Source organism: Buteo buteo, chromosome 4, assembly GCF_964188355.1.
Source record: "Buteo buteo chromosome 4, bButBut1.hap1.1, whole genome shotgun sequence".
NCBI classification, from domain to species: Eukaryota; Metazoa; Chordata; class Aves; order Accipitriformes; family Accipitridae; genus Buteo; species Buteo buteo.
Window position 1 is genome coordinate 32,985,332 of NC_134174.1, and position 13,016 is coordinate 32,998,347.

Consider the following 13,016-nt stretch of genomic DNA (forward strand, 5'->3'; position numbering starts at 1 on the left):
CCCTTTCCTCTTTCTCTGCTATCCCCTCTGTTCACTTTGTTTATGTTCCAGTGCTCCACAAAAGTTGTCTTTTTTAAGCCAAAACCTGTTTTGCAGATTTAGTCAGCTGAAACAATCTTAACGTACATACTCCACCAACTCACCATCCATCTCCAACTCTTTTTTTCCAAAGTCTCTCCTTCCTTTGCCTCACTCTCATAATTTCTCTCCGACTTCTATCCAGTATAATTTCACCCAAAGATGCACTTCAGGAAACATTTCATGTGAAACTGCAGGCAGTCTTTCAAGACACAGTCATTTAAAAAAGCTACACACATTTTTATATTTGCTTTCCTCACTGACAAATGACTCCATGAAATGCAAAACTCTAAAATCATCACGCCACTCACATTGACCAATTTCAGTACGTGTTGCCACAATTAAGTATGTGGCTACACACAAAAAACTCTACCAGCCTAATGCCCCACGCAGATAAGCTGCGAGTGCATAAACTCCTATTTCTTAAACATAACCAGCTCACTTCTGTCATGTCTGCCCAAATCACAGCTTCCCACTTAAGCCAATTTGGAATCAGATAAAACTGTCAATGAGACTCAAGATCAAGCCAGAGTACTACAACAAAATGGTAAAGGCTGAAGAACGGGCATTTCTTCAGCCAGATCAAAGTTTTTGACATTAACATTAAGTTAAAAGCTTGGGCTAACAAGATACTTTAATTTTCTTTCTACTAGTGCTACTGATTTTTTATCTGTAAGATTCAAATTGGTGTGCATATGTGCAAACTTCCTTTAAGTTTCCATTTCTAAAGCTAGATCCTGCCTCCAAAGTGACACGGAGTATTCATCATGTGTTCTCCTGATCCACTCCAGGGTCTTGGATGAATCAGAGTTTACACAGTGGACCAGACCATAAGGCCTCTTTTTATGGAACATTTAGGAAGTTTTTTTGTAAAAAAATACAATATTTACTCTTCCAAGGCATTCTGGTCTTTAGGCTTTTATGATTTAGCAGGAAATTATTACACTTTCCACAGCATACGGCTTTTTCCCATCTTTTATTTCCTGGACAGATTTGTTTTATAAATAGCTGTTTTCTTAACTGAAATACTCTGATCTTGCTTAAATGGAATTATTTTTAGTATAGGCTTGAGAAGGAAATCATTCTAACGTTGTGACAATGAACATTTCAGTGAGATGTACAGTTGATTTTAGCATAGCTGTAACCTCCTCTGCAGAATGATGCTCTTTCTTGCTTGTATAAGGGCAAATATATTCAGTGATATACAGAAAGCACTAAGTTGGGTAAAAACTAAATAAGTGTTCAGAAAAAAACCCTGTAACATAAGGAGTTACTAAATTGACAGCACAACATTGCATTTTAACTTTTTACCGTTAGCTGCACTACAAACTAGCTTGATGTAGCATTGATTTAGCCACATAATGAGCTACCTAAAATTTGTGTTTCAAAGGGAATCACAGGTATGATTTGTCATTCAGCATATACACATATCAGAGATCAAAAAATAGTCTGGATTTTCCATCCCTTACTTGAAGCAGGTGCTGCTAGGGAATTGGGCCATCTTTTGATCACTTCAGGGATCATCCGTTGACTTTGCAAGCAACAGAAAGCGATACATGTACCGGTTCCTCATAAATACTATGAAAAAGAGGATGTTCACTTGCTCCTTAGTCCAGTATATTGCAGTTGATTTATATAAGTCAGAAGAGTTATCTCAAGTTTTATAAGCCCATGAAAACTACATATTACTACTCCTTGGAGGAAACCAGGAAACAGCCTTCTGGCCCAGGCAAAGTAGATCTGGATTTCTTGACCAGGAAATGTACTTTTTATGGTTTTTCATACGGCGTTCAGAAGAAAGGACTGGACTATATATGCTCTGGACATAAAATGTGAAACTAAGAAAATAGTAGCTGACCTGTGTCATCAATATGTTCCTTCCGTGGAAAAACATGGCAAAACCACTGGCAGAAGGGGTAGTATTTCAGATAATGACTACAAGGAGCCCTGGTGACACCAGTGCTCAGACTGCACCTATTTTCAGCAAGACGAATGAGGAGATATGAATACTCTCATTTCACCCTCAAAAGCTGCACTTCTATTGTATTTTGTTTGTAGGTAAAATATGTTATTGAAGAGAATGACTGTTTAGTTACTGTGACTAATGACAAGATTAGACAGGGCAACTTTTTTAGAGCACTGCAAGCAGAAAATAATGCTTTCCTTCCCCACTGACTTTTCTGTGAACGCGTACCATTTAAACCTTTGTTTCTATTCTGCTTGATTTCTTAACAAGCATATTTTCAGGCACTTATTAATTAGGAAAGAAAAAAAAAAAAGAACACAGAATCAGGTCAATTGACATACTCCCTGTTTTCAAGATTGAACCTATTTTTTCCTTAAAAAGATTTAGAAGGAAAGCATCCTTAAAAATGAGCATTTAATGTCATAAATAAATGGAATTTATGCTGAGCTTGAGATAGCTATTGATGCACAGAGCACAACTGGAAGACACAACAGGTAAATACCATTTTGTAATGACCTTCCTACAGCGATCTGCCCCATGCTACAGCTGTTGTGTAGGAAGAAATCTTTTCCTAAGTTCAAACCGTAAGATTTAAAGAAAAAAAATATTTGCTTGCCTTAGGCTTTTCTAACAAGCATTAATATGCAGCTCGACACACTGTAATAGGCTGTGTCCAAGAAGCTCAGACACAGTGTGAGAGAACGCTTCTTGGTTTCTTCTTCACACTATTTGCTTTAAAATTAAAGCTGGGCAGGCTCTGTGGAACCTGCATCCAAATTAATCTTGACAATCTTCTAGAAAATCTCTATTAAAGCTCAAAGCTTAAGAGCTTAATGTGTACATAGTTTCTGCTTTGAAATAGAGCCAGAGGCTCTAACCCCCAGAACTGATCTTGTATTCATTTTTTGGTTTCATTCACCAGCACACAAGAAAGGCCAATGCTTGTTAACGTCTGAATTTATGATTCTTTAAAGCCTTTCAGTATGGCAACAGGTTTTGTTTTCTCTCCCGAGTTTGCTTGTTAATAATCATAAACTAAGACACCTGGAAAGAGCTACACTTTGATGACTACACTTTCATGTCATCTCTGAGCAGCAGAACATCTCCATGGAGCTCCTGGTCCTCTCCAGGGAAACACCTTGTCCTCACCAGAGGTCGTGCTACCTAGCCAATTATTTTAGTTTCATTATGTTATTATTTTTATTCATGACTGAAGATAATCACAGGTGAAACTCCTGGCCATAAGGAGATGCCAGGAGGTGGGATGTCAACCCAGCCAAGAACCAGTGTAATGAGCTAATGATGCCTGAACTTCAAGTAATTCCTCACCCATCATCCTGGTTGTGATGTGGTACAGCCACAGTAATGCCCAGGGTAATGGTCCCATGGGATCACCTTCCTGGCTCCACTTGCCCTGCCCCATCCCTAAAGCCTTGCCTGGAGATCACAGGACTGTGGTCACCCACAATGTCAATATTGTCACAGAGATTTAGTTAGTGTATATATATTTATGTGTTATTTTTATATATATAATATATTATAAATAATAGATGCTATTGTTGTTGTTGTTGTTGTTATGTTTTTTCTAGGTCCTGTTTTCCTCCAATACTAACTGGAGAAAAACTAATTTAAAGTTGAATGAATACAGGCTACTCCTTGAGTTTATGTTACTGAATGTCCAAGTGAAGGTACTGTGCATGTTTTCACAATTTTAGAAGTCTTATGTTTGAAAACACATAAAAAAGCAGGTCAGAAATAAAACTAGATCAAGCACGTGACATGGCACGGTAAAAATTAGTATGTCCATTTTAGGGAGACCTGTCATTTGATATGGCTGCGTGGGATTAATTTTTCATCCAAAACATTCTTTTTAAGGGGTTGTATCACTACTCAGGTTACTAGTTTGCAATCTGTAAGATCTTCTAGATCATACAACAGCGCTCTTCCCTGAAAACCTCTCTCTGAAAAAAGCAGCAACTTCTGGAAATGAAGCAGTAATTGCTAAAACATTTCCCTATGTTGAAAAGTAGCCGAATCCAAAATAAAAAAGCAAGCAATCAGTTACAGTTTCCCCCTCAAGAGAGGTGAAAGGAGTCCAGTTCTGAAGGATTTTGATTGCATCCCCATCCACCATCAAGAGAAATTGTCTCTCTTCTGCACAGCAAGGGGTTGTCGGTTTAGGGGGGAAATGATGCACTGGGGAATGTTGTGAGCTGGGACAAGCCTGTTGTAGTGAAGCCTTCATAATGATGGGACTACTTACAGCGTCACATTGGCTTGGGTAATTTTTTTTCTCTAGGGTTCAGTGACATTATGCATCTATTTGGGATTGTTTTGCTGACATGAAACATAGCCTGTTCCTCACTGCTGTGGCACACTTGAATTATTGGGATACTAGACATGGCTTTGGTAAGGACCATTTGTTCCAGTTTCAGATGGCAGCACAAACCAAAGGGAAGTTTGAGAGAGACAAATTTCAGGAGTGAAAGACTTGGCTTTATGTCTTCCTTGTTACTCCTCTAACCCGTATTTTATTGCAACCTACACTTTTTCCTTCTCTAGAAACTTGCATTTTACCTCTAGAAGCACAAGAACACACTTTGCTTCTTTCTACAACAGTTTACAAACCAGATTTTTCCCTAGGGAGGGTGGGTTTTGGTGTTTGGTTTTTTTTAATAGGTAATTTCTTTAATAAGGCACGCTTTGAATGACTCATATTAAAGCTTATTCTCTTACACCTCGGCTGTGTGACTCTTTGCCAATGAATAACTCACAATGGGAATGAAACTAAACTGCAGCAAGACTCCTCTTGGGGCTCACCCTCCTTTTGGCTGGAGGATACAGCTTACAGATGGTTAAACAGCAAATAAAAAAAAAACAGATGAGAAGGAAACAAATCAAATACTGCACTCACAAAAAAGTCAAAAGATGAGGACAGCAGTTTCACTGTATTTTTTGATAAAGTAAACAAGTGTCATACCTTTTTAAAAATTCCATATACTCAGTATGCTTGATGAGGCCTGTCCTCATCATTATTGTTTGAAAACATTGCCGATCAATAGCCCAAAGTTTCACATTTACGAGAGCTGGAAAAAACAAGACAAGGGGAAAATGTAATTAGCAAAATGTCAAAATTTGAAAAACCTGTTGTGAACTGCAGAGGAAAATGAATTCATTCATGAGAAAGCATGAAAATGGGTACACACTTCAAAACAGTAACATAAAACTCATCCGCTGGACAATGGACTGAGCATGCACTGAAATGATCTGAAATACCCTCAGTTTTAGCTGTCATACATGGGCTTTTGAAAAGATCACCTAAAAACAACTGTGCGATGAGAAAAAATCAATGCAGGCTGAAAGCAAGCAAGATATAGCGGGTCAGTTCATTGTAACCTGGCACATAACATTGCCTATGACACATAGTGATTTGGGGAAATTTTTTGTGCATTATCCTGTTTCCAAGACAGCAAAATTCATTAAGGTTTCATCCTACTCCCAAAGCAGATGACAAATTTCTCCTTGACCTCAAGAGATTTTCCAGAACCAATTCCTGCTATAGCCTAATAATTGAACACCTCCTGATTCTGGAGCTTTTGAGTAATTTTTTTCCAACTTTAGTTTTCAGGTCTCTGATAAATTCCAAGACTTCAATGTTACACACCATACGCTATATTATATACTTCAGAAGCAAAGTCCCGTTGTAAAAATGAGCATAACAGATTACCATTGCATAAAGTACAGATGCTCAAAGAAAACAGGATCATGTGAATTGGATGCGCAGAACCCCAAATGGTCCAGATTTTCATCTCAGATGTGGCTTAGACATTAGCATTAACTATAATGCTTGCATACATACAGTTTATAATAGAGTTTCTCCTTAGAGAAACAGTTTAATTAAACAAAACTACTCCAAAGACCCCTGCACTTGTATTAATTTTTTTTCAGAGAGTAATTGCAATAAATTTCATCCCCAGATCCCATTTCACTACAGGAAACAGAAATGAGCAAAATGACTTTCAACAAAATATTTACAAATATTCTCGTAAATAAAAATCCGAGAAATTACTTTGCTTTTATTTGCTGCTCCTTTAGTTCACAGACACCCTGGTTAATGATTAGGTTTTTATCCCTAACTGCATTTGCAGGATGTAAAACCTTCAAAGTGCAAATTCAAATTTTTCTTCTCAAATTGCAGAACAAGGTGAATGCATCACATCGTTTAAAGCCGCTTTTCATTTTCAAGAGGGAAATTCCTTTTTGAGCATTCTTAGTTTTATAACCAAACTGATGGGAAAGAATGACCTATAGCTATAGTATGAGAGATTTCTGTAAAAAAAAAATTAGTCTTTCACTCTCTTCAGAGTGGAAGAGACAATTAATATGAATGGGATCTCTGTTTTTCTGCTTTTTTACTGTCTTCTGCAAAGTAGGGGGTTTAATTGATTTTTAGATGAGCTCTATCCTAGAGGAAGAAATTAATATTAATAAAGGGGGAGGGGGGTGCGACTCACTGAAAAGGACAGTCTCCTGCTGTAATGCCTGATGATGAGGAGAATTGGTATCAAGTCAATAAAAACTCAGAAAAATCCCAGTAAACTCACTAAGATGAGGAAAATACTATCTTGTAAAGTAGGTGTTTCCTATCTAGGTGAACAAATGTAGGTGATTTTAGCCAACCTGGCCATTTCAGTGTGGTTTGTATTCAGTGTGATGTACGATTGTCACACAAGGTAAAAAGGCAACTTGCTTAGTCATGAATAGCAAAACCACAGGTAATTCAGTATTTTAAAAAAACAGGTAGAGAATGTGAAAATAAATGAATGATATACAGGTTGTTTTTGTTTGTTTGTTTGTTTGTTTGGACTAAAATATCCAACAGCATCCCAGTGCCCTATCATGAACGCATACCATAAACACATCTTATTAGTTCCTCAGTTCCAAAGTACGGCCATCCTTTAGAGCAAAATTCAAGTTTTCACCTCTATTTCTTTCACAGAGTCTTTGTAGCAAAGACATGACTGTTAAGCTGATGCCACTAGCTGAGTAAGCTCAGAAGATAGCACATACTTCAATTCACCTTTTTTTTCTATTGTCCCATGTAATTCTGAAAGATGGAGCAGCCTTCCTATCAATTTCTGTCTGCTGCTGCTTACCAATGTATTTTAATGGAATCATCATCTTATGCAAACAAATAGCTCTGAGAAGTGAAGGTTTCATCCTGGTCTCAGTCCTGGCCAGCTGCTCCGTAACGGACACGTTCGATTGGCACCTGGCACCAAATTCCTGTTAGGGTCCATCACAGTGCTCAAGAGCACGGCCTCTGAACAGCAGAGTCCCTACCCTTGGCCCGTCGGATGCATTTATAGGCTATACATCATTATGCCTTAAATCAGTGACTGATGGCCATCGGCTAACTCTTATTTTTCACGCACATAGTGAATGATGAAGGTACTCGGTGCATTTTCCTTCCTGCAACGGGTTCGGATACAGCTGCAAAGATACACCTACCTCTGAGGTCCACAGGGGTACCATGGAGCCAGATAAGTGGCAAACATTTACTCACTCTCCTCTGATCCCCAGATGCTTTACAAAGCGCTACATCATACTTGATATCAATCCCCAAAGACCAGAAAGAGTCGCTGCTGCATGGCCTGTGCTAGGCATGTTCTCACTCCGTCTCCTAATGCACTTAGGTAAATGGCAGATGGAATTTAGTACCTCTTGGGCAAAATGAAGATCCATTTATTGCTACTAGGAATTGTTCTGTTAAAACAAATCTCCACAGCTGGCAATCTTCATGGGAGCACAGGTCCAGAGGTTTACTTCACAAGCCTAGAACAAGTCACATTCCCCTGAAAGTACCCCCTAGTAACCCAAGGTATATATACGTACAACTATATATATATGTGAATATATATATAAAATTACATACATACACATACTTACGTATATACTTATTTATAATTTTATATGTAGTATATGTAATATAATTATAAAAAAAATATATTTTATTATATGGGTTTTTTTTATATATCCTCCAATTATACATACAGGTATGTAATAACTAACTGAACTAACAAGGACCATGCAGCTCAGGAAAAGTTAAGCGCAGACAATGCACTTCTGCACTGCTAATTATAATCACTACTTATACTTTATATTCACATTTATCCTGCCTAATGATAAACAGATGTTTTAATAATGGCTAATCACAGTAGAGCTTTAAATGTCAATATGACCCTTATAATCAGGTGTGAGCTTCATCTCCTGTGATGCTTAAAATCTCCTGTAAATGTGTTAGAAGGTTACTGAAGGAACAGTATGAATTCTGTAAGATTTGACAACATTAACAACTTCAAAGAGATATATTTATGAGTGCCCTGAGATGAAAAAAATGTATATGGAATGTATAGCACAAAGTCAATTCTGTTGTGAATAACCAAGTCATAACAGATACAGACAGAGGTGACACAGATTTTCTTGTCCATCCCTCTGCAAAGAGCGTGTGTTGGATGTTGGAAGTAAAATTTTCTGTGAAGCACGATTTCAGGAGAATATCTTACTCTCTGACTGCAAGAACTACAAACATAAAGGAATACGATAAATAACATTATGAAAACAGATGTGTGTACATGTATCTGTGATGGGAGTTTCCTAAGTCTACTCAATAATATAAAATATTATACTGCAATCAAAGCAGCTACACTGGAGTTACTCTACAATTAAAGTTTATTGCCTCTTTTATACTTTTTCATACTAAAATGTTATAGCTGGGGTTTCATTTTATCTTTGTAACAGCACATAACCCAATCATTGATCATCCTAGAAGCCACCAAGATTTTGGCTGGCACACAAAAAAAGTTGCAATGTATAAGGCAGCAATATGCATGCTCACAAACTAAGGTATGTTATAAAATATTTATTTGTCATAAACACTCCTCCTTCACTCTGAGACACCAATAGGGATGCCCAGTACTGGGACCTCTAAATGACTGTTTATATGGTATCACCACTGCATTTTTAGGAGCCACAGCTCTCCATGTGAGGGTATGAGACGATGCTGGGCAGTCTGCAGTCACCGCAGAATATTTTAATTACGTATTATAGATGAGCAATCCCATCAAAACAAGGATTCGGTACGAGCTCCTAACAAAGGTGCTAGATAATTAGAAAAAACACAATTAAAGCACTGAGTGGTTGAATCAACCTCAGCAAAGGCACAGGTTCTTATGCTTTCCTGCAAGGTTTCCTTTAAGAAACAGATTCATCTGAATCCAAAACTCCAGATAAAAGTGATGTGGTGCGAGGGGTGAAACCAAAGCAAAATGCTCCTGGATAAACAGGGAAGAGTAATGAGAGGTGAAGCAAAAGAATTGGGATTTCATGGGTCAAAACGAGATGGGGGTGGAGATACTATCATTAAAGTTTAAATTTGAAGTGTTCATTGTGGTCAATATTGAACTTTTGATAACAAGTTGACTGAAATTATTTCAATTGTTTCAGAGTTAGACCCCTCTCTACACGAAAAGTGCAGATTTAAGCAAATAAACAATTTCAATAAACAATTTCAAACTTCTTTTCCAAAACGAAGTTTTTCCAAAAAGAAGTTTTCTTCTTATTCATTTACCCAGGCAAGCTATGAATATATATCTCATTTTAAACAGGTGAAAATACGTCCCCAGGGATATAGAGTCCCCGACAGAGCCCACAGCTTGGGCTACATCCTGGCTGGTTTATCCATGTCCACTGGCTTACTTGTGTGCCGGGAGGTCTGTGAACATAAAGCAAGGCAAAATAAAGTATATTCTCTGGTTGCCAGGGATCATATGTGCATATCCTTCATGATGCAGCACAAACCTGATGGATTCAACAGCTCAGACCCTCTCTGATTGTCCTCCCCCTGTCCAAGGCAGGGCACAATTTCAGGGTGATGCAAAGGAGGAAAACTAAATGCAGATTTTTAGGTCGCAGCCAGTCTTTAGCTGGGATTTTACCACTGGCCCATGCAGCCACAGTCCCCACAGGGCCACCCCGGTGCTTTGCACCACCGTGTCGGAGCCACAGGGATGCCGGGGACAGGAGATGGGCACAGGACACGGCGCCAAGGAGAGGAAGGCCAGAAAGCCACCCTTCTCCTGGTCAGCTTTGCACTCTTAAAAGACATGTGCAACATTTTGGCTTTGATATGTCTCCTTCTGAAACCACAGCACCGTGTTATAAATGGCAATTTTTATTTATCTAGTCTTTACTGTATATATTGCTATCAGTTATGCAGTATTATTTTGGTGTCAGTAGGGGTAGAAGACGTATTTCCATAAAGATTAGAGAAAGAATTCGGATTTTCTCCATTTATTGCACTAAATAATAGGGACTATGCATTATTGATCCTCTCCAAGGCTTAATTCTCTTAATTTTTTATACATGTCATCATGTCCCCAGCCTGCTGAAGGACAAAACTTTTGCTCTTTTGCTTCTTTTCTTCTTGTGGATCCAGCAGCTGAAAATCCTGAACTTCAGGCTCAGACCCAAGCTACTCCTTTTCTCAGCATCACATGCAAAGGCAGTGAAATAGGAGGGGGAAACTGCAAAGTTGTAAGTGAAAAAAAAGTGTTTACAAAAGAGCAACTAAGTATTATTTATATGTGTAATACAATATTATATATTATATGTTATTATAGCTGGGGACATCCTTCAGGTACAGCTGCTAAGTCGCACCTGAAAATCAAGCATCATTTTGCATAGCATTATTGGAAAACCATCTTCCCAACACAGATTTTAAGCATGGGTTGCTTTTCTTCAAAGCCAGGTCAATCACAAACGGTCCTTTTAACCACAGCCAGGGCAGCAAAGCTGTATCAGTAAAACATTCAAAGATGCTTTAAATCCTTAAAATCAGAGCAACCACCAGAATAGTGCCCAGATAGGTGTATTATTTCAAAATGAAATGCAATACTCATACAGCCCTGCAATCCTTTAGCACCTTTCCAAGTTTTTACGTGCCCAGTGAAGCCTTTCCAAGTTTTTCAAGGATCACCGAGTGAATCATCCTCAGCTCAAGCGCTCACTGGCGGCATTATTGGACCTGAAACTTTTCATTACCTTGCACTGTAAGCCAAAATTCATCACCTCACTTTTGCTTTTAGGCTATTTTATTCAAATAACTGTTTATCTGCCCAGGAAAGCCTCAGGCAAAAAACCAGCGGCATTTTCATGTCCTTAGGGCCTTTCTGGAAGCCACGATATGTAAAATTTCCACTCAAATTGAACCATCCTTCCACTTGGGTTTGATTTTGCAGGGATTATTGTGCAAATTACTGTTGAGGAGAACACAGTCATTTCCAGTTACTTGTGTTTTGTCATGTGTATCGTATATAATGATGATGAAAAGCACATTTAACTAAACAGAAGGAGCACATTGAATTGTTTTACCCCACCAGACACACCATGAATCATGAATGAGGCCCCAGCAGGCTCTGTTTTGGGATATGGCATGGAGCAATGCAGAGGGGATGTATTTAACAGCTGGAGCAAGAATGAATTTCTCTGTTCTCAGATGTTTCAAGTTTCGAATAACGATAGCACCGGTATAACGATGGCTTCATCCCGATGCTATCTGATTTCCCAATAGGTCCTTTCCCGTAACTCCCTAGGGGGATTTTGTCACCTCATACAGTGCAAAGGAGTAATTTTACATTTGGCTAAGGAATGACACAGCATTCAAGCAGAGACAGACAAACATTTAACTATGCTTTTTCTCCCAGTATGGTTTATATCTACATGTTCCTAAATGGGACAGTTTGTTAAAAATAATGTTTCCTAATAAAAAATGAAAACATACCCACAGAAGCAGGAGAAAATATTAATATTTTTATTGCATTCTCAGGCCAGAGCTGCGGCTTTTCCTGGCACACAGAGTGCAGGACAGGAAATAAGGATAATTAAGAAGGAAAAAAAAAAGGGAAAAAGCTTCCAGTGGGCCTAGAACTAATCCTAATGATGGAGAACAGGATGATTTTGGATGCCCAGGGCTTGATGTGGAAGGATGCTCAATGCCAGCATTACAGCAGTGCTTCATACCGTGCAGTTTATTTTTGGGGTACGGTGTCAGGATGGCAGCAGGACACTCCAGCCATGGTCTTTCTTGTGGTACTGGGCTAGAAATGGGGGGTTTTTTTGTCCGCACAGTGGCAATTCTGCACTGTGGCATAGGTGCAGGATGAGGTTATATCATTTCTCTCTACCTCTTTGTGGACTACCCATTTGGTAATGGTCTTTAAAGCAGAGGTCAAATATGCACTTTTATGAGTGCCTGAAATTATCAGCATATTACTGTGACCTGAAGTACGTAGAGCCAGATTTCATCTTTACCATCTCCCTCCTTCAGCTTGACTAACTTGAATTCTGACGTCAAAAACATCCATATTACATGCATTACAAAACCCCATTGCGCAAAAGTTCCTGGGCTGTATTGCTCATGTGGAGGACTGAAGGTAACTGCTATTCAAAGGCAACAACTGCTTCAGTACTTGAACTCTTTTCAGGCCATAAATAAATTTTATTTCTTATTTGGATTTGCATGATCTTTCAATAAAAAAGAGCCTCTGTTTTGCCACGGAGGCAAAATTTTTAGGTTGCAGCCAGTCTTTAGCTGGGAAGGGTGCACTTAACACCACGCTCAACCCACCCCAGCCTTTCCTCCTTGGCACCAGACGCCATCCCAGTGCCTACACTGAAGAGGGGAGGCAAGGAAATCCTCAACACTTTGGCACAACTGCACCTCAGTGTTCACAGCAAGATATGTTCTTGCATGTGTATCTGAGATTATTTGTCATTAAAGAGAGCTAGCAATTGTGAGACACCTCGCAGGAGGATGCTGCACCCATGCATGTCACCTCTAACTCATCTCCTGAGCCTCCTGGCCGGTGACACTAGATGCTCACCTACACGTGGTGTAGATACAGGTAAGATA

General features: G+C 38.9%; 1 protein-coding gene across 2 annotated transcripts in view; it reads right to left on the reverse strand.

Moving 5' to 3' along the window:
- Window positions 1–13,016, reverse strand: part of PRKG1 (protein kinase cGMP-dependent 1) — a 525,032-nt gene that overhangs the window by 199,792 nt on the left and 312,224 nt on the right. For both annotated transcript variants that reach the window (XM_075025451.1, XM_075025449.1), the window contains exon 4: window positions 5,025–5,130. In XM_075025451.1, coding sequence (XP_074881552.1) covers window positions 5,025–5,130 — 106 coding nt within the window. The remainder of the gene's footprint in view (window positions 1–5,024; window positions 5,131–13,016) is intronic.